This window comes from Heterodontus francisci, chromosome 5 (assembly GCF_036365525.1).
Source record: "Heterodontus francisci isolate sHetFra1 chromosome 5, sHetFra1.hap1, whole genome shotgun sequence".
NCBI lineage: Eukaryota > Metazoa > Chordata > Chondrichthyes > Heterodontiformes > Heterodontidae > Heterodontus > Heterodontus francisci.
Genome location: NC_090375.1, coordinates 61,578,529 through 61,606,159, shown reverse-complemented (window position 1 = coordinate 61,606,159; position 27,631 = coordinate 61,578,529). Strand labels below are relative to the sequence as shown.

General features: G+C 43.9%; 1 protein-coding gene across 1 annotated transcript in view; it reads right to left on the bottom strand.

Annotated features, from left to right (window-relative positions):
- LOC137370257 (chondroitin sulfate proteoglycan 5-like) overlaps window positions 1-27,631 on the bottom strand; it is a 143,489-nt gene that overhangs the window by 75,151 nt on the left and 40,707 nt on the right. Inside the window, exon 3 of the mRNA XM_068032634.1 lies at window positions 15,274-15,462. Coding sequence (XP_067888735.1) covers window positions 15,274-15,462 — 189 coding nt within the window. The remainder of the gene's footprint in view (window positions 1-15,273; window positions 15,463-27,631) is intronic.

Sequence of the window (27,631 nt, the reverse complement as noted above, 5' to 3'; positions counted from 1 at the left end):
TGTGTGAATATTGACTGTGTCTCTGGGATTGTGTTAATATTGACAGTGTCTCTGGAATTGTGATAATATTGACAGTGTCTCTAGGATTGTGTGAATATTGACTGTGTCTCTGGGATTGTGTTAATATTGACAGTGTCTCTGGAATTGTGATAATATTGACAGTGTCTCTAGGATTGTGTGAATATTGACAGTGTCTCTGAAATTGTGATAATATTGACTGTGTCTCTGGGATTCTGTTCATATTGACAGTGTCTCTGGAATTGTGTTAATATTGACAGTGTCTCTGGAGAGTGTTAATATTGACAGTGCCTCTGGGATTGTGTTAATATTGGCAGTGTCTCTGGAGAGCGTTAATATTGACAGTGTCTCTGGGATTGTGTTAATATTGGCAGTGACTCTCGGAGAGTGTTAATATTGACAGTGCCTCTGGGATTGTGTTAATATTGGCAGTGTCTCTGGGATTGTGTTAATATTGGCAGTGTCTCTGGAGAGTGTTAATATTGACAGTGTCTCTGTGATTCTGTTAATATTGGCAGTGTCTCTGGAGAGTGTTAATATTGACAGTGTCTCTGGGATTGTGTTAATATTGGCAGTGTCTCTGGAGAGTGTTAATATTGACAGTGTCTCTGTGATTCTGTTAATATCGGCAGTGTCTCTGGAGAGTGTTAATATTGACAGTGTCTCTGGGATTGTGTTAATATTGGCAGTGTCTCTGGAGAGTGTTAATATTGACAGTGTCTCTGTGATTCTGTTAATATTGGCAGTGTCTCTGGAGAGTGTTAATATTGACAGTGTCTCTGGGATTGTGTTAATATTGACAGTGTCTCTGTGATTCTGTTAATATTGGCAGTGTCTCTGGAGAGTGTTAATATTGACAGTGTCTCTGTGATTCTGTTAATATTGGCAGTGTCTCTGGAGAGTGTTAATATTGACAGTGTCTCAGGGATTGTGTTAATATTGACAGTGTCTCTGGGATTCTGTTAATATTGACAGCGTCTCTGGAGAGTGTTAATATTGACAGTGTCTCTGTGAGTGTGTTAACATTGGCAGTGTCTCTCGGAGAGTGTTAATATTGGCAGTGTCTCTGGGATTGTGTTAATATTGGCAGTGTCTCTCGGAGAGTGTTAATATTGGCAGTGTCTCTCGGAGAGTGTTAATATTGACAGTGTCTCTGGGATTGTGTTAATATTGACAGTGCCTCTGGGATTGTGTTAATATTGGCAGTGTCTCTGGGGTTGTGTTAATATTGGCAGTGTCTCTGGGATTGTGTTAATATTGGCAGTGTCTCTGGGAGAGTGTTAATATTGACAGTGTCTCTGGGATTGTGTTAATATTGACAGTGTCTCTGGGATTGTGTTAATATTGGCAGTGTCTCTGGGATTGTGTTAATATTGGCAGTGTCTCTGGGAGAGTGTTAATATTTGCAGTGTCTCTGGGATTGTGTTAATATTGGCAGTGTCTCTGGGATTGTGTTAATATTGACAGTGTCTCTAGGATTGTGTGAATATTGACAGTGTCTCTGGGATTGTGTTAATATTTGCAGTGCCTCTGGGATTGTGTTAATATTGGCAGTGTCTCTCGGATTGTGTTAATATTGACAGTGTCTCTAGGATTGTGTGAATATTGACTGTGTCTCTGGGATTGTGTTAATATTGACAGTGTCTCTGGAATTGTGATAATATTGACAGTGTCTCTAGGATTGTGTGAATATTGACTGTGTCTCTGGGATTGTGTTAATATTGACAGTGTCTCTGGAATTGTGATAATATTGACAGTGTCTCTAGGATTGTGTGAATATTGACAGTGTCTCTGGAATTGTGATAATATTGACTGTGTCTCTGGGATTCTGTTCATATTGACAGTGTCTCTGGAATTGTGTTAATATTGACAGTGTCTCTGGGAGAGTGTTAATATTGACAGTGTCTCTGGGATTGTGTTAATATTGACTGTGTCTCTGCGATTCTGTTAATATTGACAGTGTCTCTGGAATTGTGTTAATATTGACAGTGTCTCTGGGATTGTGTTAATATTGACAGTGTCTCTGGAATTGTGATAATATTGACTGTGTCTCTGGGATTCTGTTCATATTGACAGTGTCTCTGGGATTGTGTTAATATTGACAGTGTCTCTGGGAGAGTGTTAATATTGACAGTGTCTCTGGAATTGTGTTAATATTGACAGTGTCTCTGGGAGAGTGTTAATATTGACAGTGTCTCTTGGAGTGTGTTAATTTTGACATTGTCTCTGGGAGTGTGTTAATATTGACAGTGTGTCTTCGAGCGTGTTAATATTGACAGTGTCTCTGGGATTGTGTCAATATTGACAGTGTCTCTGAGGAGTGTGTTAATATTGACAGTGTCTCGGGGATTGTGTTAACACAAGGGGAGGTGGTGGCGTAGTGGTATTGTCACTGGACTAGTAATCCAGACACCTTGTGTTATGCTCTCGGGGACATGGGTTCAAATCTCACCACAACAGAAGATGGAACCCATCTGGTTCACTAATGTCCTTTGGGGAAGAAAATCTTCTGGCCTACATGTGACTCCAGACCCACAGCAATGTGGTTGACTCTTACATGCCCTATGATATGGCCTAGCAAGCCATTCAGTTGTACCTAACCGCTACGAAATCAATAAAAAGGAATGAAACCGGACGGAGCACCCAGCATTGACCAAGGCACCAGAAACGACAACGGCAAAACCAGCCCGGTCGACCCTTCAAAGTCCTCCTCACTAACATCTGGGAGCTTGTGCCAAAGTTGTGAGAGCTGTCCCACAGATTAGTCAAGCAACAGCCTGACATAGTCATACTCACAGAATCATACCTGACAATGTCCCAGACATCGCCATCACCATCCCCGGTATGTCCTGTCCCACCGGCAGGACAGACCCACCAGAGGTGGTGACACAGTAGTATACAGTAGGGAGGGAGTTGACCGGGGAGTCCTCAACATCGACACTGGACCCCATGAAGTCTCATGGCATCAGATCAAACATGGACAAGGAAACCTCCTGCTGATTACCACCTACTGCCCTCCCTCAGCTGATGAATCAGTACTCCTCCATGTTGAACAGCACTTGGAGGAAGCAGTGAGGGTGGAGAGGGCACAGAATGTACTCTGGGTGGGGGACTTCAACGTCCATCACCAAGAGTGGCTTGGTAGCACCACTACTGACCGAGCTGGCCGAGTCCAAAAGGACATATCTGCTAGACTGGGTATGCGGCAGGTGGTGAGGGAACCAACAAGAGGGGAAAACATACTTGACCTCCTGCTCACCAATCTGCCTGCCGCAAATACATCTGTCCATGACAGTATTGGTAGGAGTGACCACCTCACAGTCCTTGTGGAGACGAAGTCCCGCCTTCACATTGAGGATATCCTCCTTCGTCTTGCGTGGAAAGTTCTTTACGCAGAGGGTGGTGGGTTCCTGCAACGCGTTGCCAGCGGAGGTGATAGACGCGGGCACGATAGCGTCTTTTAAGATGTATCTAGACAGATACATGAATGGGAATAGAGCAAAGAGATACAGACCCTTAGAAAAAAGGCGACAGGTTTAGATAGAGGATCTGGATCGGCGCAGGCTTGGAGGGCCGAAGGGCCTGTTCCTGTGCTGTAATTTTCTTTGTTCTTTGTTCTACCACCGTGCTAAATAGGATAGATTTCAACCAGATCTAGCAATGCAAAACTGGGCATCCACGAGGCGCTGTGGGCCATTAGCAGCAGCAGTATTGTATTCAACCACAATCTGTAACCTCATGGCCCAGCATATTCCCCCATGCTACCATTACCATCAAGCCAGAAGACCAACCATGTTCAATGAAGAGTGCAGGAGGGCATGCCAGGAGCAGCATCAGGCATATCTCAAAATGAGGTGTCAACCTGGTGAAGCTACAACACAGGACTATTTGCGTGCCAAACTGCGTAAGAAGCATGCGATAGACAGAGTTAAGCGATTCCATAACCAACAGATCAGATCTAAGCTCTGCAGTCCTGCCACATCCAGCCATGAATGGTGGTGGACAATTAAACAACTAAGTTGAAGAGGTGGCTCCACAAATATCCCCATCCTCAATGATGGGGGAGCCCAGCACTTCAGTGCGAAAGATAAGGCTGGAGCATTTGCAAACAATCTTCAGCCAGAAGTGCCGAGTTGATGATCCATCTCGGCCCCCTCCTGAAGTCCCTAGCATCACAGACGCCAGACTTCAGCCAATTCGATTCATTCCGTGTGATATCAAGAAACGACTGAAGGCACAGGATACTGCAAAAGCAATGGGCCCTGACAATATTCCGACAATAGCACTGAAGACCTGTGCTCCAGAACTTGCCGCGCCACTAGCCAAGCTGTTCTAGTACAGCGACAACACTGACATCTACCCTGCAATGTGGAAAATTGCCCAGGTATGTCCTGTACACAAAAAGCAGGACAAGTCCAACCCGGTCAATTACTGCCCCATCAGCCTACTCTCAATCATCAGTAAAGTGATGGAAGGTGTCATCAATAGTGCCATCAAACGGCACTTGCTTAGCAATAACCTGCTCAGTGACATTCAGTTTGGGTTCTGCCAGGGCCACTCAGCTCCTGAACTCATTACAGCCTTGGTTCAAACATGGACAAAAGAGCTTAACTCAAGAGGTGAGGTGAGAGTGACTGCCCTTGACATCAAGGCAGCATTTGACCGAGTATGGCATCAAGGAGCCCGAGCAAAACTGAGGTCAATGGGAATCAGGGGGAAAACCCTCCGCTGGCTGGAGTCATACCTAGCGCAAAGGAACATGGTTGTGGTTGCTGGAGGTCAATCATTTCAGCTCCAGGACATCACTGCAGGAGTTCCTCAGGGTAGTGTCTTAGGCCCAACCATCTTCAGCTGCTTCATCAATGACCTTCCTTCAATCATAAGGTCAGAAGTGGGGATGTTCGCTGATGATTGCACAATGTTCAGCACCATTCATGACTCCTCAGATACTGAAGCAGTCCGTGTAGAAATGCAGCAAGACCTGGACAATATCCAGTCTTGGGCTGAAAAGTGGCAAGTAACATTCGCACCACACAAGTGCCAGGCAATGACCATCTCCAAAAAGAGAGAATCGAAGCATCTCCCCTTGACGTTCAATGGCATTACCATCGCTGAATCCCCCACTATCAACATCCTAGGGGCTACCATTGACCAGAAACTGAACTGGACTAACCATATAAATACCGAGGCTACAAGCGCAGGTCAGAGGCTAGGAAACCTGAGGCGAGTAACTCACTTCCTGATTCACCAAAGCCTGTCCACCATCTACAAGGCAAAAGTCAGGAGTGTGATGGAATACTCTCCACTTGCCTGGATGGGTGCAGCTCCAACAACACTCAAGAAGCTCAACACCATCCAGGACAAAGCAGCCCGCTTGATTGGCACCCCATCCACAAGCATTCACTCCCTCCACCACCGACGCACAGTGGCAGCAGAGTGTACCATCTGCAAAATGCACTGCAGCAATGCACCAAGGCTCCTTAGACAGCACCTTCCAAACCTGCGACCTCTACCAACTAGAAGGACAAGGGCAGCAAATGCATGGGAACACCACCACCTGCAAGTTCCCTTCCAAGTCACACACCATCCTGACTTGGAACTATATCGCCATTCCTTCATTGTCGCTGGGTCAAGATCCTGGAAATCCCTTCGTAACAGCACTGTTGGTATACCTACCCCACATGGACTGCAGCAGTTCAAGAAGGCAGCTCACCACCACCTTCTCAAGGGCAATTAGGGATGGGCAATAAATGCTGGCCTGGCCAGCGATGCCCAAATCCCATGAAGGAATAATAATAAAAAATATTGACAGTGTCTCTGGGAGTGTGTTAATATTGACAGTGTCTCTGGCAGTGTGTTAATATTGACAGTGTCTCTGGCAGTGTGTTAAGACTGACAGTGTCTCTGGCAGTGTGTTAATATGGACAGTGTCTCTGGGATTGTGTTAATATTGACAGTGTCTCTGGGAGTGAGTTAATATTAACAGGGGTCTCTGGGAGTGTGTTAAGACTGACAGTGTCTCTGGCAGTGTGTTAAGACTGACAGTGTATTTTGGAGTGTGTTAATATTGGCAGTGTCTCAGGGATTGTGTTACTATGGACAGTGTCTCTGGGATTGTGTTAATATTAACAGGGCGTCTCTGGGAGTGTGTTAATATTGACAGTGTCTCTGGGAGCGTGTTAATATTAACAGTGTCTCTGGGGAGTGTGTTAGTATTAAACGGGGACTCTAGGAGTGTGTTAATATTGACAGTGTCTCTGGGGAGTGTGATCATATTAACACAGTCTCTGGGGAGTGTGTTAGTATTGACAGTGTCTCTGGGGTTTGTGTTAAGACTGACAGTGTCTCTGGCAGTGTGGTAAGACTGACAGGGGATCTCTGGGAGTGTGTTAATATTGACAGTGTCTCTGGGATTGGGTTAATATTAACAGTGTCTCTGAGAGTGTGTTAATATTAACAGTATCTCTGGGATTATGTTACTATTGACAGTGTCTCTGGCAGTGTGTTAATATTGACAGTGTCTCTTGAAGTGTGTTGATATTGACAGTGTCTCTGGGAATGTGTTAATATTAACAGGGTTCTCTGGGATTGTGTTAATATTAACAGAGTCTCTTGCGACTGTGTTAATATTGGCAGTGTCGCTGGGATTATGTTAATATTAACAGGGGTCTCTGGGAGTGTGTTGACATTAACACAGTCTCTGGGGAGTGTGTTAATAATAACAGTGTCTCTGGGGAGTGTGTTAATATTGACTCTGTCTCAGGGAATGTGTTAAAATAACAATGTCTTTGGAATTGTGTTCATATCAACAAACTCCCAGAGACACTGTCAATATTAACAGGGGGTCACTGGGATTGTGTTAATATTGACAGGGGTCTCTGGGAGTGTGTCAATAATAAGTGTCTCGGGGAAGTGTGTTAACATTAACAGGGGTCTCTGGGGAGTGTGTTAATATTGACAGTGTCTCTGGGGAGTGTGATAATATTAACAGGGGGTCACTGGAGTGTGTTAATATTGACAGGGGTCTCTGGAAGTGTGTCAGTTTTAACAGTGTCTCGGGGAAGTGTGTTAACATTAGCAGGGGTCTCTGGGGAGTGTGTTAATATTGACAGTGTCTCTGGGGAGTGTGATAATATTAACAGGGGGTCACTGGAGTGTGTTAATATTGACAGGGGTCTCTGGAAGTGTGTCAGTTTTAACAGTGTCTCGGGGAAGTGTGTTAACATTAGCAGGGGTCTCTGGGGAGTGTGTTAATATTGACAGTGTCTCTGGGGAGTGTGATAATATTAACAGGGGTCTCTGGGGAGTGTGATAATATTAACAGGGGTCTCTGGGGAATGTGATAATATTGACAGTGTCTCTGGGAATATGTCAATAGGGACATTGTTTCTGGGAGCGTGTTAATATTAACAGTGTCTCTGGGGAGCGTGTTAATATTAACCGGGGACTCTTGGCGTGTGTTAATATTGACAGTGTCTCTTGGGAGTGTGATAATATGAACACAGTCTCTGGGGAGTGTGTTAGTATTAACAGGGGTCTCTAGGAGTATGTTAATATTGACAGTATCTCTGGGGAGTGTGGTAATATTAACAGGGGGTCTCTGGGAATGTGTTAATATTGACAGTGTCTCTGGAGTGTGTTAATATTGACTCTGTCTCAGGGAATGTGTTAATATTGACAGTGTCTCTGGAATTGTGTTCATATTAACAAACTCCCAGAGACACTGTCAATATTAACAGAGGGTCTCTGGGATTGTGTTAATATTGACAGGGGCCTCTGGGAGTGTGTCAATATTAACAGTGTCTCGGGGAAGTGTGTTAATATTAACAGGGGTCTCTAGGAGTATGTTAATATTGACAGTATCTCTGGGGAGTGTGGTAATATTAACAGGGGGTCTCTGGGAATGTGTTAATATTGACAGTGTCTCTGGGAGTGTGTTAATATTAACCGGGGGTCTCTGGGATTGTGTTAATATTAATAGGGGGTCTCTGGGAGTGTGTTAATATAGACAGTGTCTCTCTGGGAGTCCGTTAATACGGACAGTGTCTCTGGGAGTGTGTTAATATTAACCGGGTGTCTCTGGGATTGTGTTAATATTAACAGGGGGTCTCTGGGAGTGTGTTAATATTGACAGTGTCTCTGGGAGTGTGTTAATATTAACCGGGGGTCTCTGGGATTGTGTTAATATTAATAGGGGGTCTCTGGGAGTGTATTAATATAGACAGTGTCTCTCTGGGAGAATGTTATTATTAACAGGGGGTCTCTGGCAGCATGTTAATATGGACAGTGTCTCTGGGAGTGTGTTAATATTAACAGATGGTCTTTGGGAGTGTGTTAGTATGTACAGTGGCTCTGGGAGTGTGCTGATATTGACAGCGCCTCTCTGGGAGTGTGTCAATATTAACAGGAGGTCTCTGGCAGAGTGTTAATATTATTGGGACCTCTCCGTGTGTTAACATTATCAGTTTCTCTGGGAGTGTGTTGATATTGACAGTGTCTCTGAGATTGTGTTAATATTGACTCTGTCTCAGGGAATGTGTTAAAATAACAATGTCTTTGGAATTGTGTTCATATCAACAAACTCCCAGAGACACTGTCAATATTAACAGGGGGTCACTGGGATTGTGTTAATATTGACAGGGGTCTCTGGGAGTGTGTCAATAATAAGTGTCTCGGGGAAGTGTGTTAACATTAACAGGGGTCTCTGGGGAGTGTGTTAATATTGACAGTGTCTCTGGGGAGTGTGATAATATTAACAGGGGTCTCTGGGGAGTGTGATAATATTAACAGGGGTCTCTGGGGAGTGTGATAATATTGACAGTGTCTCTGGGAATATGTCAATAGGGACATTGTTTCTGGGAGCGTGTTAATATTAACAGTGTCTCTGGGGAGTGTGTTAATATTAACCGGGGACTCTTGGCGTGTGTTAATATTGACAGTGTCTCTTGGGAGTGTGATAATATGAACACAGTCTCTGGGGAGTGTGTTAGTATTAGCCGGGGACTCTTGGAGTGTTTTAATATTGACAGTGTCTCTGAGGACTGTGTTAATATTAACAGTGTCTCTGGGGAGTGTGTTAATACTGAAAGTGTCTCTGGGGAGTGTGTTAATATTGACAGTGTCTCTGGAGTGTGTTAATATTGACTCTGTCTCAGGGAATGTGTTAATATTGACAGTGTGTCTGGAATTGTGTTCATATTAACAAACTCCCAGAGACACTGTCAATATTAACAGAGGGTCTCTGGGATTGTGTTAATATTGACAGGGGTCTCTGGGAGTGTGTCAATATTGACAGTATCTCTGGGGAGTGTGGTAATATTAACAGGGGGTCTCTGGGAATGTGTTAATATTAATAGGGGGTCTCTGGGAGTGTGTTAATATAGACAGTGTCTCTGGGAGTCTGTTAATACGGACAGTGTCTCTCTGGGAGAATGTTATTATTAACAGGGGGTCTCTGGCAGCATGTTAATATGGACAGTGTCTCTGGGAGTGTGTTAATATTAACAGTGTCTCTGAGAGTGTGTTAATATTAACAGTATCTCTGGGATTATGTTACTATTGACAGTGTCTCTGGCAGCATGTTAATATGGACAGTGTCTCTGGGAGTGTGTTAATATTAACAGATGGTCTTTGGGAGTGTGTTAATATGTACAGTGGCTCTGGGAGTGTGCTGATATTGACAGCGCCTCTCTGGGAGTGTGTCAATATTAACAGGAGGTCTCTGGCAGAGCGTTAATATTATTGGGACCTCTCCGTGTGTTAACATTAACAGTTTCTCTGAGATTGTGTTAATATTGACTCTGTCTCAGGGAATGTGTTAAAATAACAATGTCTTTGGAATTGTGTTCATATCAACAAACTCCCAGAGACACTGTCAATATTAACAGGGGGTCACTGGGATTGTGTTAATATTGACAGGGGTCTCTGGGAGTGTGTCAATAATAAGTGTCTCGGGGAAGTGTGTTAACATTAACAGGGGTCTCTGGGGAGTGTGTTAATATTGACAGTGTCTCTGGGGAGTGTGATAATATTAACAGGGGGTCACTGGGAATGTGTTAATATTGACAGGGGTCTCTGGGGAGTGTGTTAATATTGACAGTGTCTCTGGGGAGTGTGATAATATTAACAGGGGTCTCTGGGGAGTGTGATAATATTAACAGGGGTCTCTGGGGAGTGTGATAATATTGACAGTGTCTCTGGGAATATGTCAATAGGGACATTGTTTCTGGGAGTGTGTTAATATTGACAGTGTCTCTGGGGAGTGTGATAATATTAACAGGGGTCTCTGGGGAGTGTGATAATATTAACAGGGGTCTCTGGGGAATGTGATAATATTGACAGTGTCTCTGGGAATATGTCAATAGGGACATTGTTTCTGGGAGTGTGTTAATATTAACAGTGTCTCTGGGGAGCGTGTTAATATTAACCGGGGACTCTTGGCGTGTGTTAATATTGACAGTGTCTCTTGGGAGTGTGATAATATGAACACAGTCTCTGGGGAGTGTGTTAGTATTAACAGGGGTCTCTAGGAGTATGTTAATATTGACAGTATCTCTGGGGAGTGTGGTAATATTAACAGGGGGTCTCTGGGAGCGTGTTAATATTAACGGGTCCGTAGGAGTGTGTTAATATTAACCGGGGGTCTCTGGGAATGTGTTAATATTGACAGTGTCTCTGGGAGTGTGTTAATATTAACAGGGGGTCTCTGGGATTGTGTTAATATTAATAGGGGGTCTCTGGGAGTGTATTAATATAGACAGTGTCTCTCTGGGAGAATGTTATTATTAACAGGGGGTCTCTGGCAGCATGTTAATATGGACAGTGTCTCTGGGAGCGTGTTAATATTAACAGATGGTCTTTGGGAGTGTGTTAATATGTACAGTGGCTCTGGGAGTGTGCTGATATTGACAGCGCCTCTCTGGGAGTGTGTCAATATTAAGAGGAGGTCTCTGGCAGAATGTTAATATTATTGGGACCTCTCCGTGTGTTAACATTAACAGTTTCTCTGGGAGTGCGTTGATATTGACAGTGTCTCTGGGATTGTGTTAATATTAAGTGTCTCTGGGAGTGTGTAAATATTGACAGTGCCTTGGGATTATGTTAATATTAACTGCGTCACTGGCAGTGTGTTAATATTTAAAGTGGCTCTGGGATTGTGTTATTATTGACAGTGCCTCTGGGTTTGTGTTAATATTGACAGTGTCGCTGGAAAGGCAGCTTTGGGGTGCAGTGATTAAGGGAAGAGCAGGGAGCGGAGGCTATTATTGGCCTGCAGTGCTGGCCCTCTGCACAGGTGGACTTGGTCGCGGGTCACAGTGCCCGGTGGGCTTTGTCTCGGGTCACAGTGCCCAGTGACCATAGTATTGGGTGCTGGGCTCTCTGCAAGGGTGGGCACTGAGGGCCATTAGCACATACTCCAAGGGGAGCAGAAAGGGGAAAGGTGCAAAGGCAAATTCTTCTCTCCAAGGACAGCGCTCTGGAGAGCTACTGAACAGCTGGCATGGGTCTCATAAACACTGTGTTTGTGGACCCCCGTGGTGCAATGCAGCGGCTCCAACAGAGGAAGGGCCAAGAGGCAGCTGCGCCTGCCCATGAATCCCCAAGAAGGGCCTAGCTCTGCCAGAGTGTGTACTGGACTCTACTCAGCTACCTCCAAATGTCCGAGTAGCAGTGTCAGTGACTGTGGCTCTCCAGGAAGGCCATCACCAGCTGATGAGCCATGCTGCAGGATGAGTTGCTTCGGTGGTCACCCAATGCCCATGGCCCTGAAGATCACTGTGGCACTAAACTTTTACATGTCTGGCTACTTCCAGGGATCCACGAGGGACATTTGTGGAGTTTTCCAAGCAGCAGCCCACTGCTGCATGAAGGAGGTGACCAATAGCCTTTTCAAGAGGGCTGGTGATGATGGGCATTACCAAACTGACCTTGGCAGTCAGACAGAGAGGGCCATTGGCTTTGAGGCCATCGCTGGATTCTCCCAGGTGCAAGGTGTGATAGACTACACACATATGGCCATCAAGGCTCCTATGGACCAGCCAGCTGCCCTCATCAACAGCAAGTGATTCCATTCAATGTTCAATCAGTCTGCAACCACCGAAAGCTCCTGCAGGTTTGTGCCCACATCCCAGGAAACAGCCATGACACCTACATACTTCAACAGTCCCAAGTGCCACAGTTTTTCAGACCTCCCACTAGCCATCAGGAATGGATTCTCGGGGACAAGGGCTACGCACTGGAGACATGGCTACTCACACCTGTGGGGAACCCTTGCACTGCAGCAGAGGAGAGGTACAACACTTCCCACAGCTCCACCAGAGAAACCATTGAGCAGGCCACTGGGCTGCTGAAGATGAGACTCCAGTGCCTCAATTGATCCAGTGGAGACCTGCAGTATGCCTCAGTGAGGTATCATGTATTGTGGTGGTTTGCTGAACTCTGCACAATCTAGCATTGCAGAAGGAAGAGACCTGCATTAAGAGAACATGATTGACCGCTAGTCCTCAACTGATGAGGAGGACGTGGAGGAAGCTACTGAGCAAGCAGCACTGGAAACTGAACCGCTTGCCAGGCACATTGAGAGACGGACAAGGGAGGCAAGAAACAATCTAATACACACCCGCTTCCAGCCACCATGATGGCCTCTCAAAGTGAACTCAATAAAGACTCACCTCACTGTATTCAGTCTATTGCCTCCTTTCTATCCCAATTCCATGCCTTGCGCCCAGCATCACCGCATGTTCTGGCACATCTCAGACGCTTACCAAAGGTGGTCTGTGCCTGCAATGGCAGCCCAATGAGTTAGCATAGGTGGAGGCAGCAACTTACAACTCAGGCATGAAAGAATGAGCATTTCACAACAATTAATTTGAACTATACTGATGACAAAGGTTTATAAAACAATATCACTGGCTAAGGGAAAACACCCATGAATCCCCTCGCATATCTAGGCGCTTTTCTTAATACTTCTACGCGTGCATCTATGTAGTGTGACCCTAGCGCTAGCAGCTGGAATGGAGACAGGCTGCTGATCAGGTTGCTCCTTAGCCTGGGATGACTTTGGCAGCTGTCCTCTGGCTGCGTGAGGCCTGGAGGGCCCCAGCTAGCTGAGGGGTTGCTGCACCGCTCCTCAGTCCTCATGGCTGCTGGAGCTGGGCTCGCTGGCGGAGGAGCTGAGGAGCCACAGTCCACATTTACAGAGCCCTGAGGGAGCCCCCAGATATTGAGGTCAGCCTCTTCTCCTCCATTTCAAGGCTCACTTGAACCTCCCTGCTCATCAGAGGATGAGGACCTGGAGAAAACCCCAAGCGTCTCATCCTTCTTTCGCCTTGCTACTGCTGCAATGAGCTCATAGCCAAGATGATGCTGTGCAGGTCTTGGTGAACCTGGCTCTCCATGAAGGTTGGCAACTTCTTAATGGAGGAAGCCATGCGCTCACATGCCTGAGACATGGCAGCGCTCATGGAATGGATGGAATCCTCCATCATCCACTCATGGCCATGCATTGCCACTGGCAGCTCCACCAGATGTTGCCATAGCTCTATCTGCAACTCCAGCAAGCCCTGTGTTGTCGACACCACAGTCTCATCATCTGCCTGGGGCTCAGCATGGGCCTGGCCAACCATAGTCCTCCGATTGTCAGAGGCCTCGGCTGTCTCAGCTGCAGCCAGCTGCTCGGTTGTGTGTCACCAGCTTGTGACCCTGAATCTAAGGTCAAGCGCAAACCCACCAATGTAAATGTCTCTGTGCTGGTGAAAGATGCAGGAGAATCATATGTCAGTGCATCCGTTGACCCGATCCTCCTCAGAGGTTGACCGCCAGCCCCTTCAGGTCAAGTCTCCTGTTGACGTCTGTGTTTTAGGTTGTGCAGATCTTCTCTTGCCAACATTGTGTGAAGTGAATTTCCCAAAGTGTGGTGGATGTTAAATAAACACAATCCTCACTCTTTTGTGTGGAGATTCTTGTCTCACAATCCGCTATTGAGTGGCTGCCCTGGGTTCCCACTAGCTCCAGAGCCTCTTTCTCAGCGCTAGACAGATGCCAGAGATCTGGGATTCCCCCTCCAGTCCTCGAGGTCTCCCTCATGTTATGGGCCTGTTTGTCCTGCAAGTGAAAATAAGGACAGCGTAAGACTTCACAGGAAGTGTCTGCCCGTCACGTGATCGCGGTTGGATGGCCGCACACATCACAGACGGCAATGTCACTGCTTCCAGGTCCACTGCCACGATTCACAATGGAGTTACTAAATTCAGCCCTATGTAATGTCAAATTTGAACTTACATAATGTACTTTTACAGATTTTTAGAATAAAGTATACTTTTGGAATAAAAAATGCTTCCAAATACAAAGGGGGGAATTTTATGGGCCCTGCAAGAGTGGCTGTGATGGCGTGCAGGGTGATTTAATGAGGCGTGAATTGTTATTTCAGATTTCTGGCGGCAGGTTTTTATATTGCAATTAAGTCAGCAGCGTGTTTGCGGTGGTTCAGGCTCCCCCGCACGGTGGCAAATTGTAGCTTTGCATTTTCATACCATGTATACTCATTACCCTAGACTTCATTCAGATTAAGTCTTACCTGCCAGATTAAGTTAGTGGCGAACGGTATTTCCGCACCACCCAGTCACATTCGTTTAAACATGGTGTACACCAGTCAGCTTTGTGTAGCTGTGTCTGAGATCAGTGGTTTCAAGTTTTGAAAGGGTGGAAACGAAAACGTCGACAACTTTCAGTTTCGCTGTCAGAAATGCTGCAATACTCACAAAATCCCGGCCCAAGTTTCAGAGTTATTGTTGAAGGTGATGCAGTAATAAGTCTGTGACATTCTGATCATTACACATCATCTCAAGCATTTTTTCCTAGCCAGCCCCAAGCCATGGCTAATGATTATGCTCCCTATAAACTGCACGCTTGAGTCTTGTTGCCTCTCACCAGCCTGACCAAATTACCAGTGCTGCTGCCTGTCCCTCAGTTTGAGAGACAAATAGTGGAAGGAGATAAAGAAGGAAAAATAAGAGAAATGAACATATATTGGAGGAAACAAAGTAAAACAACCATGCAAGACTCACAGAAATGGAGGAGAGAGTGTAGGAGAGAGAAAAAATGAAGCAGTGAAGGAGAGACAAAGAAAAAGTGAAATGAAGGAGTGATGAGTAGATCAGCTATGGTATTGGCATTGTTTTAACGTAAATTATTGCAACTTTTTTTCATGTACTTGCCATTGCTTTTGTTCCAGAGGAATGGTATCACTATACCCACCTCCTTTTCCGAAGCCTTTTGTTTTCAGTTTTTAAGGAGTACACCTTCTTTGCGAAGAAGACAGTGAGCATGAAGAGGAGCAGGATCACCACTGCCGAGGAGCCGACTGCTATACACATCACCTGGAACTCTGTGATGATAAATTCACATCGAATCCCTTTGTGCCAGATGTAGTCCTGAGCATTACATCTGTCAGAAGAACAAGTTGCAGTGTAAATATTAGATTTGGCCTCTTGTCCTCTATCTCTTACAGACCTGGCAACATTTGTGTGTTTGATGAGAAAAGGCTCTTGCACATTATGGATCTAGGCCTCTCCCAGAATTCATAATGGTAATGAAAGTCCTTTATTTCAGCTATAGGCTCCTTTGTTCTAACAGTGAGCTTGTAATAGAACAATGAATGCTAAGGTAGACCTGCTATATGGCCTTCTTTTTCTACTTTTAGTCTCCAGCAACAGAAGACGATCCCAAAGCCTGAGACTGGAAAATTAAATACAGAGAAGAGGGACAGAGAAAAAGAAAATAAAAGAAAATAAAAAATGTTATGCGTTAAAATGTATTATGGATCAGTTCATTATCATGAAAAGATTCACTTTAAAAGGGTGGAATTACTGCAGTGAACCAATCAGTAATAGCTAATTCACGTTGAATGAGAGCCCAGCATCGGGGTCCACTAACACTTGCTCATCTCGTCTCTCCCAACACTCTTACTGGTCAAGCAAAACACAGTCAAAACCTTTCCTTCAATCTTACCAGGACATCTCTTGGAGAGAGAGAGTGCATTTTTACTCCAAATAATAAATCACGAGAACTGGATCAGATGCGTCCGAGGATACTGAGGGAAGTAAGGGTGGAAATTGTCGAGAAACTGGCCATAATCTTCCAATCCTCCTTAGATACGGGGGGGGCGGGGGGGCGGGGGGGTCGTGCCAGAGGACTGGAGAATTGCAAATGTCACACCGTTGTTCAAAAGAGGATGTGAGGATAAACCCAGCAACTACAGGCCAGTCAGTTTAACCGGGGCGGTGGGAAAGCTTTTAGAAACGATATTCTGGGACAAAATTAGCAGTCACTTGGCTAAACGTGGATTAATTAAGGAAAGCCAGCATGGATTTGTTAAAAGCAAATCATGTTTTACTAATTTGATTGAATTTTTTGATAAAGAAATGGCGAGGGGTGATGAGGGTAATGTGGTTGATGTGGTGTACATGGACTTTCAAAAGGTGTTCGATAAAGTACCGGATAACAGGCTGGTCAGCAAAATTAGAGCCCGTGGAACAAAAGGCAAGGTAGCAGCATGAATGGGAAGTTGGCTGAGTGACAGGAAACAGAGAGTAGTTGTAAATGGTTGTTTTTTTGTCTGGGACGCTATATAGTGGGGTTCCCCAGGGATCGGGGTTAGGACCACTGCTTTTCTTGATTAATGACCTAAACTTGGGTGTATAGGGCACAATTTAAAAATTTGCAGATGACACAAAACTTAGAAGTATTGTGAACTGTGAGGAGGATAGTGAAAGACTTCAAGAGGACATAGACAGGCTGGTAGAATGGGCAGACAAGTGGTAAATGAAATTTAATGCAGAGAAGTGTGAAGTGATACATTTTGGTAGGAAGAACATGGAACTGCAAGATAAAATAAAGGGAACAATTCTAAAGGGGGTACAGGAGCAGAGGAACCTCAGGGTATATGTGCACAAATTATTGAAGGTGGCAAGGTAGGCTGAAAAAGGGGTTAATAAGGCATATGGGATCCTAGGCTTTATAAATAGAGGCATAGAGAACAAATTAAGGAAGAACAAAGAACAAAGAAAATTACAGCACAGGAACAGGCCCTTCGGCCCTCCAAGCCTACGCCGATCCAAATCCTCTATCTAAACCTGTCGCCTATTTTCTAAGGGTCTGTATCTCTTTACTTCCTGCCCATTCATGTATCTGTCTAGATATGATGAAAATTTATAAAACACTGATTCAGCCTCAACTGGAGTATTGTGTCCAATTCTGGGAACCACACTCTAGGAAGGATGTGAAGGCATTAGAGAGAGTGCAAAAAAGATTTACAAGAATGGTTCCAGGGATGAGAGATTTCAGTTATGTGGATAGATTGGTGAAGCTGGGACTGTTCTCCTTACAGAAGAGAAGGCTGAGAGAAGATTTGATAGAGATGTTCAAAATCATGAGGGGTCGGGACAGAGTAGATAGGGAGAAACTGTTCCCATTGGCAGAAGGATCCAGAACCAGAGGACACCGATTTAAAGTGATTGGCAAAAGAACCAGAGGCGACATGAGGATAAGCCTTTGTACGCAGCAAGTGGTTAGGATCTGGAATGGACGGCCTGAGAATGTGGTGGAGGCAGATTCAATGTAGCTTTCAAAAGGGAATTGGATAATTATCTGAAGAGAAACGATTTGCAGGGCTTCAGGGTAAAGGTGGGAAGTGGGATTAGCTGAGTTGCTCTTGCAGAGAGCTGGCGCTGACACGAAGGACGAATGGCCCCCTTCTGTGCTGTAACCATTCTATAATTCTATAAATAAATGCAATCTTGCTTGGCAGTGAGGACCATACAACACAGTTTTTGTACAAAGGCAATTAATCAGGAGTATGGCTATTGATTGAAATATTCAATTGTGATAGCTATGCCGTTATTCTCTCCTCTTTGATCTCTTGGGCACAGAAATAAAAGGTGAAGAATTCCAGCCCAGACAGTGAGCTGAGGGAGGAATATTGGGCAGGACACTGACCATACGACCTTACGAATTAGGAGCAGAAGTAGGCCATTCTGCCCCTCTAGCCTGCTCTGTCATTCTGTAAGGTCATGGCTGATCTGTTTGTCCCGAATTCCGCACTCCCATCTACCCTGATAACCTTTGATTCCCTTGCCTAACAAGAATCTATCGACCTCCGCCTTAAAAATATTCAATGACCCCACCTCCACCACCTTCTGAGGCAGAGAATTCCAAAGTCGCACAACCCTCAGAGAGAAATAATTTCTCCTTGTCTCTGTCCTAAAAGGGCGACCTCTAATTTTAAAACAGTGCCCCCTAGTTCTGAACTCACCCACAAGAGGAAACATCCTTTCCACATCCAACTTGTCAAAACCGTTCAGGATCTTCTATACTTCAATCACGTCTCCACTCACTCTTCTAAACACAGTGAAAACAAGCCCAGTCAGTCCAACCTTTTCTCATAAGACAACCCACTCATTCCAGGTATCAATCTAGTAAACCTCCTCTGAACCGCCTCCAATGCATTCACATCCTTCCTTAAATAAGGAGACCAAAACTGCACATAGTATTCGAGATATGGTCTCACCAATGCCCTATATAACTGAAGTATAACATCCTTACTTTTATTTTCAATTCCTCTCATAATAAAGGATAGCATTCCATTAGCCTTCTTTAATACTTGCTGTACCTGCATACTAACCTTTTGTGACTCATGCACTAGAACACCTAGATCCCTTTGCACCTTGGAATTCTGCAGTCATTCCCCATTTAAGAAATACTCTGCTTTTTATTCTTCCTGCCAAAGTGAACAACTTCACATTTTCCCACATTATTATCCATCTGCCAGATTTTTGCCCACTCACTCAACCCATCTAGATTGGTCTACAACCTCCTTATGTCCTCCTCACAACATACTTTCCTACCTATCTTTGTGTCATCTGCAAATTTAGCTACCATGCCATCGATCCCTCATCTAAATGTCATGAAGATCTCCACCTGCCAAAAATGAGGCATATTAATTTTGTCATATGAACATTAATTTTAAACTGTTGCTGGAGTGAAGAAATGACTTGCTTTACAAGAGATCACCGGAGGACATTTGCATACAAGAGACAGTGCTTGGAGAGACAAAAGAATTGCTCACTGATTCAATTAACAGAGAATGGGCTAGGCAATGGTGATCCACATCTTGTCGGGGTGGGAGACAGCAATACAGCTCCCCCCCACCCCCACCCCCTCACCGAAAGCTTTGAAATCACAGATGCAGGAGTGGTTAAGCCAGCTGGTCACATGACTAACCGGCTGGTCCAGGCTTTTTGAACTAGACACAGGACAGCTTGGGATCAGACTGCAGATGTAACTGAACCTGGAACAAGACAGACACTCTCCTGGCTGGCTCGCTCTTGCTTTCTCACAGGCCTCCAGACCCACTGAAGACACGTAGATTTCAAGAGAGAAAAGATTCCTACATTGAAACAAGTTAAAGCGTGCACTGGCCCCAACGAACAGCAAGGCTTACCGGCAACCAATGATTCCACATTGAACTCAAAGGACCATAAATAACTACCAGATATTGCCTCAAACTTTTCCCCTTTATTCTTTCTACTTTTTCTGTCTCTATCTGTGTGTGTGTTTATCGCGTATGCATGCTAGCGTGGTCGCATTGCATATTCATAGTCGTTAACTGAATTAGAGTTTAAGATTAATAAATATCCACCTTTCTTGTTTAAATCTAAGAAAACCTGTCTGATTTCTTTGCCTTACAGTTGGAAAGCAGTGAATAAGGATTCACTGAGGGGGAGCTAAAGCACAGTGTTTTTAAAATTAAACTCTGTTGCGGTTAAACCAGGCAAAGGCTGAGAGGGAACTCCTAGACCCCTGTCTCACCCGGTCATTAGATAAGTCATGGATGTAAATTGTAAAAAGTTGAGGCCCCAGGACAGACCCCTGCAGGACTCCACTCGTCACATCCTGCCAATCAGAAAAGGACCCATTTATGCATGCTCTCTGTTTTCTGCCTGCCAGCCAATCTTCTATCCATACTAATATGTTAACCCCTACACCATGAGCTCCTACTTCGCGAATAACCTTTTATGTGGTACCTTGTCAAATGCCTTCTGGAAAGCCAAGTACAGTACATCAGTGTGCTCCCCTTTATCCACAGCACATGTTACTCCTTCAAAGAACTCTAATAAATTGGTTAAACATAATTTCCCTTTCACAAAACCATGCTGACTATTCCCAATGACCTTGAGTTTTTCTAAGTGCCCAGCTATAGCCTCCTTAATGATAGATTCTGACACCTTCCCCATGACAGACTGTTTTCTGCCTCCCCTCCCTTTTGAATAGACGGGTTATATTTGCTACTTTCCAGTCTGATGGAACCTTTCCAGAATCTAGCAAATTTTGAAAAAGTTACACCAACACATCTACTACCTCATTAGCCATCTCTTTTAAGACACTAGGATAAAGCTCATCAGGACCCGGGGACTTGTCAGCCCACAGCTCCATCAGTTTGGTCAGTACTGCTTCCCTGGTGATTATAATTTCACCAAGTTCCTCGCTTCTGTCCACCTCCTGATTTACAGCTCTTGCCAGAATGGTTTTTCTATCCTCTGTAGTGAAGACAAAAGCAAAATATTTGTTCATTTCATCTGCCATTTCCTTATTATCTACTCTTACCTCCCCATTCTCACTCTCTAGAGGACCAACACTCACTTTACTTACTTTTTTCCTTTTTAAATACCTGTAGAAACTCTTGCTGTCCATTTTTACATTTCTAGTTAGCTTCCTCTCATACTCTATTTTCTATCTCCTGATTAGCCTTTTAGTCATTCTCTGCCATTCTTTATATTCTGACTAATCACCTGACCTGCCACTCATCTTTGCACAATTATATGCTTTTTCCTTAAGTTTCGATGCTTTCCTTAACTTCTTTAGTTAAACTCAGATGGTGGGTCCTCCCCTTAGAATTTTTCTTTATAATAGGAATATACTTATTCTGAGTATTCTGAAATATCCCCTTAAATGTCTGCCACTGCTTCTCTATTGATCTATCTCCAAGCCTAGTAACCCAGTTCACTTCAGCTAGCTCAGTTTTCATGCACACATAGTTGCCCTTATTTAAGTTTAAAATACTAGTCTTAGACACACTCCTCTCTCTTTCAAACTGGATGTAAAATTCAATCATATTGTGGTTGCTGCTACCTAGAGGTGCCTTTACTCTGAGGTCATTAATTAATCCTGTCACGTTACACAATACCAAGTCTAATATTACCTGCTCTCTGGTTGGTTCCAGAACGTGCTGCTCTAAGGAACTATCTCAAAAGCATTCTATGAACTCCTCATCCAGGCTACTATTGTCAAATCTGATTTTTCCATTTTTTTTGTAAATTAAAATCACCCATTGCTGTCCCTTTATCACAAACACCCAATATTTTTTCTTGGATACTTCGTCCTACATTGTGGTTACTCTTAAGGGGCCTGTAGACCACTCCCACTAGTGACTTCTTTCCCCTACTATTCCTCATCTCCACACAAATCAATTCTACATCCTGATCTCCTGAACCAAGGTCATCTCTAACTATTGCACCAATTAACAATGATTAACAGTGCTACTCCTCCACCTTTACCTAGCTTCCTACTCTTCTTGAATGTTATATACCCCTCAATATTGAGGACCCAATCCTGGTCATCCTGCAGCCATGTCTCCGTAATGGCTATCAGATCGTATTCATTTACTTCAATGTGCGCTATCAGTTCGTCTACTTTGTTATGAATGCTACATGCATTCAGATACAGAGCCTTTAGTTTTGTCTTTTTGTTATCTTTGTAACATCTAGTCTTGACTGTTGGTGTGGTCTTAGGATTTTCTGTCTGTCCCTTCCTGCCATTCGCTGGCCTTCATTTCCCATATTACTATTCTGCTCTCCTGCCTTGACTCTATCCCTTGATTTGTTACATCTACTTAAGTTTGATCCCTCTCCCCCCCTTGTTTAGTTTCCCTAGTTATACAGTTTGTTTGAAGTCTGGACACTTAGCAGAACTCCACTGGTGACTCATTTCCAGTTCCTATACAGCACATTCTCATCAGCCTCCAAGGGTATGCTTGGAATAGAAATTAACTAAATCCCCCTTTACACCAACCCCAGATTTGTAGTGTGAATGCAAACTCAAACTCAGGGCACAGGCTGTTTCTGGAGGGAAGCAGCTGAGAATCCCCAGAGTGGGAATTTTCACATCACTTCACTTTGACATTGCATGGAATGGAAACACGATCAAACTTAGCTGCAAAGTGCTTGGAGAAGTGAGACCCTTTGAACCCTTGGAGACTTTTTAAATATATCTAATCTCAGCTTAAAAGTTCATGGAACAGGAACTGCCCCTCCTGTTCCAAATTTAAGTGTAAGAGGTCATACTTACCAATTAAGGAGAACAAAATAAATCGGAATTGCAGGAGGAGCGTTTACCCTGAAAGAGTAGTAAGTATGTAAAATGACACAGCTGATGGAACAAGAAAAGAAATGTTGTGATCAAATGGGATTCAAGGGTTATTAAAGAAAAAACTTGTATTTATATAGCGCCTTTCACAATCTCAGGATATCCCAAAGTGTTTCACTTCCAATAAGTACTTTTGAGGTGTAGTCACTGTTGTAATTTAGGAAAACGCGACAGCCAATTTCCAAACATCAATTTTACAAACAATGATTTTTAAAAATAAGCAGTTAATCTGCTTTGGTGGTATTGGTTGAGGGTTAAAAATTGGTCAGGACAACGGGAGAACTCTGCTGCCTTCTTCAAATAGTGCCATGGAATTGTTTACATCCATTTGAACAAGTAGCTAGGTCCTCAGTTTGACATCTCATCCAAATTCAACATCTCTGACAATGCAGCAGTCCCTCAGTCATACACTGCAATGTCATCTTAGATTATGTGCTCAAGTCCTGAAATGGGGCTTAAACCTACAACCTTCCAATTCAGAAGCAAGAGTACACTAAGGAAATACAGTGGATAGGTGGACTAGATTGACTGAAGGTTTTCTCCTACCTGAAACAGTTACAATGTCATGAAAAGTGAAGTGCATAGTGTGGGGCTAGAGTCATGGTAGGTTGCCTTCTGTGAAGGATATCAGTGAACAATTTGGGACGGGACTGTGCACACATGTTTTTAAGCATGTGATGAGCCCTCTTGCAGACAGGATGGTTAAAGTTCTGGCCAGGTACAACGAAAGCAATGTAAGCGGGACCCTGCCTGGCAAGAACTCAAACTGCTGCTACCGATCTCAGTAAGGTGTCTGAGCCTGCCTGAAGCCAGATTACAAATTTCATTTTAGATGTCTACAAAACCAATAAAGAATGCAGGTGAAGCTTTCCTACCCTAGCAGGGCTTTTGTTTGTTTTTTTCCCTCGAAGTCTAAAAACATTGGCCTCTTTTCTCTTCCCTTTCTCCTGACCCTGAGACACAGTTGCACCCTGGTTACCTCTACCAAATGGCCATTCATTATGTGTAAGCAATCATGTGAGCATTGCAAACTATTCATCATTTCACAATATTTATAAGCAACTTGAATGAAGGAATAGATAGCCAGTTATTTACAGATATTCAGAGATTTAGGGGTCCAAGTACAGAAACCATTAAAGGCCATTGTACAAGTACAAAGATAATTAAAGCAGCCAATGGATTGTTGATCCTTATAAGAATATAGGAGCAGGAGCCGACCATTCAGCCCATCGAGCCTGCTCCACCATTCAATAGGATCATGGTTGATCATCCACTTCAATGCCTTTTTCCCACACTATCCCCATATCCCTTTATGTCATTGGTATTTAGAAATCTGTCAAACTCTGCTTTAAACTTACTCAATGACTGAGCTTCCACAGCCCTCTGGAGTACAGAATTCTAAAGATTCACAACCCTCTGAGTAAAGAAATGTCTCCTCAACTCTATTCCCTTTAAGCATTTTGTAGGTTTCAATGAGATCACCTCTCATTCTTCGAAACTCTGGAGAATACAGGCCCAGTTTGCCAATCTCTCTTCATTGGACAGTCCGGCCATCCTGAGAACAAGTCTGGTGAACCTTCATTGCACTCCCTCAATGGCAATAATATCCTTCCTAAGGTAAGGGGACCAAAACTGCACACAGTACTCCAGGTGTGGTCTAACCAAGGTTCTGTACAATTGAAGCAAGACTTCACTACTCCTGTACTCAAATCCTCTTGCGATAAAGGCTGACATACCATTAGCCTTCTTAATTGCTTGCTGCACCTGCATGTTAGTTTTCAGTGACTTATTGACAAGGACACCCAGGTCCCTTTGTACATCTACACTTTCTAATCTCTTATAGAATCACAGAATCACAGAATAATACAGTGCAGAAGAGGCCCTTCGGCCCATCAAGTCTACACCGATGCATTAAAATACCTGACCTGTCTAGCTAATCCCATTTGCCAGCACTTGGCCCATAGCCTTGAATGTTATGACGTGCCAAGTGCTCATCCAGGTACTTTTTAAAGGATGTGAGGCAACCTGCCTCTACCACCCTCCCAGGCAGGGCATTCCAGACCGTCACCACCCTCTGGGCAAAAAAGGTCTTCCTCAAGTCCCCCTTAAATCTCCCGCCCCTCACCTTAAACTTGTGACCCCTCGTAACTGACCCTTCAACGAAAGGGGAACAGCTGCTCCCTATCCACCCTGTCCATGCCCCTCATAATCTTGTGCACCTCGATCAGGTCACCCCTCAGTCTTCTCTGCTCCAGCGAAAAAAATCCAAGCCTATCCAACCTCTCTTCATAGCTTAAATGTTCCATCCCAGGCAACATCCTGGTGAATCGCCTTTGCACCCCCTCCAATGCAATCACATCCTTCCTATAATGTGGCGACCAGAATTACACACAGACTCCAGCTGTGGCCTTACCAAAGTTCTGTACAACTCCAACATGACCTCCCTGCTTTTGTAATCTATGCCTCAATTGATAAAGGCAAGTGTCCCATATGCCTTTTTCACCACCCTATTAACCTGCCCTTCTGCCTTCAGAGATCTATGGACAAACACGCCAAGGTCCCTTTGTTCCTCGGAACTTCCCAGTGTCAGGCCATTCATTGAATTACCATTTAAGAAATACTCTGCACATCTGTTCCTCCTACCAAAGTGGATAACCTCACATTTTTCTACATTATATTCCATCTGCCACCTTCTTACCCACTCACTAAGTCTGTCCAAATCCCCTTGAAGCAGCTTTGCATCTTCCTCACAACACACATTCCTACCTAGTTTTGTGTCATCTGCAAACTTGGAAATATTATATTTGGTCCCCACATCGAAATCATTGATGTATATTGTGAACAGCTGGGGGCCAAGTACTGATCCTTGTGATTCCCCACTAGTCACAGACTGCCAATGCAAGAATAACCCGTTTATTCCTACTCTCTGTTTTCTGCCTGTTAACCAATCCTTAATCCATGCCAGTATATTACTTCCTATCCCATGTACTTTAATTTTGCTAACCAACCTCCCGTGAGAGACTTTATCAAAAGCTTTCTGAAAATCCAAGTATACCACGTCCACTGACTCCCTTTTATCAATTCTGTTAGTAACATCCTCAAAAAACTCCAACAGGTTCGTCAAACATGATTTGCCATTCATAAATCCATGTTAACTATACCCAATCAGATCATTATTATCCAAGTGTCCATTGATCACATCCTTTAGAATAGATTCTAGCATTTTCCCTAATACTGATGTAAGGTCTGTAGTTCTCTGTTTTCTCTCTCCATCCCTTCTTAAATAGTGGGGTGACATTTGCTACCTTCCAATCTGCAGGAACCGTTCAAGTGTCTATAGAATTTTGGAAGATGATCACCAATGCATCCACTATCTCTTTAGCTATCTCTTTCAACACTCTGGGATGTAGAATATCAGGTCCCGGGTACTTATCAACGTCAGACCCATTAATTTCTCCAATACAACTATCTTACTAATACAAATTCCTAATCCCCCCTAATCCCTTGGATCACTAATTCTGGGAAATTTCCTGTGTCTTCCTCAGTGAAGATAGACACAACGTAATCATTTAGCCAGTCTGCCATTTTTATATTCCCCATTATAAATTCTTTTGACTCTGCCTGTAATGGACCCACATTTGTCTTAGCCAAATGTTTCCTTTTTACGTAACTTTTACAGTCCATTTTTATGTTGTTCGTTAGTTTACATTCATATTCTATTCTCCCTTTATCAGTTTCTTGTTCCTCCTTTGCTGCATCCTAAAATCCTCCCAATCCTCAGGTTTACTACTATTTCTGGCAACTTTATAGGCCTTTTCTTTTAATCTTATACAATCCTTAACTTTCTGTGTTATCCACGGTTGACTGCCTTTACTTTTGGGGTTTTCGTGCCTTGAAGGAATGTATAGTTGCTGTAAACTATGTAATATCTCTTTAAAGACTATCAATTGCCTATGTAGTCATACCTTTTAATGCATTTTCCCAATCCGCCTCAGCCAATTTTGCCCCTCATACCTTCATAATTTCCCTTGTTCAAATTTAACACCCTGGCTTCAGATTGAATTAAAAACAAAGTGCTGGAAATGCTCAGCAGGTCTGGCAGCATCTGTGGAGAGAGAAACAGAATTAACGTTTCAGGTATGTGACCTTTCATCTGATGAAAGGTCACAGACCTGCAATGTTAACCCAAACAGATTCCGCATTTTGTTCTTAAAATCCCTTACTAATGTACTGATCCCATCCGTTATTATCAGCACACCACCACCTCCTTTTACATTTGCCTGTCCTTCCTAAATGTTGAATATCCTTGAATATTCAGTTCGCAGTCTTGGTCACCCTGTAGCCATGTTTCCATAATGGCAATTAGATCATACCCATTTACCTCTATTTGTGCCTTTAAATCATCTACTTTGTTGCGAATGCTGCATGCATTCAGGTACAGTGCCCTTAACCTTGTCTTTTTGACATTATTCTGCATTCTAAGCCTTGTTGATACTCGCCTTTGTTTCGCCTGCCTTCAAATTTCGCTTGTTACTTTTCTACTTCCTGTTAACAGCTTTAATTCCTTCCAATTTGAGCTCCCCCTCAGGTTCCCATCCCCCTAACAAGTTAATTTAAACCCTCCGCAACAGCACTAGCAAATCTCCCTGTGAGGATATTAGTCCCAGTGCTGTTAAGATGTAGCCAGTCCATCCTGTACTGGTCCCGCCTGCCCCAGAACCGCTTCCAATGTCTCAGAAAGAGGGCACAAGAGGGCTGGAATACAAATGGGTGCAAGTTATATACAGCTGTACAGAGCTCTGGTTAGAACCCATCTGGAGTACTGCATTGAGTTCTGGCCACTATCTCAAGAAGGATATTTTAGCCTTGGAATGGGTGTAGTACAGATTCACCAGAATGATATTGGAACTAAAAGGGTTAAATTATGAACACAGGTTGCATAAATTAGTCTTGTATTCCCTTGAATTATAGAAAATTAAGGGTTGCTCTAAGTGAGGAATTTGAAATAATCAAAGGAATTGATAGGGTAGGTAGAGAGAAAGAATTTCCTCTGGTGGACGGTATACAGAAAAAGGGAACATGCGAACATACGAATTAGGAGCAGGAGTAGGCCACTTGGCCCCTCGAGCCTGCT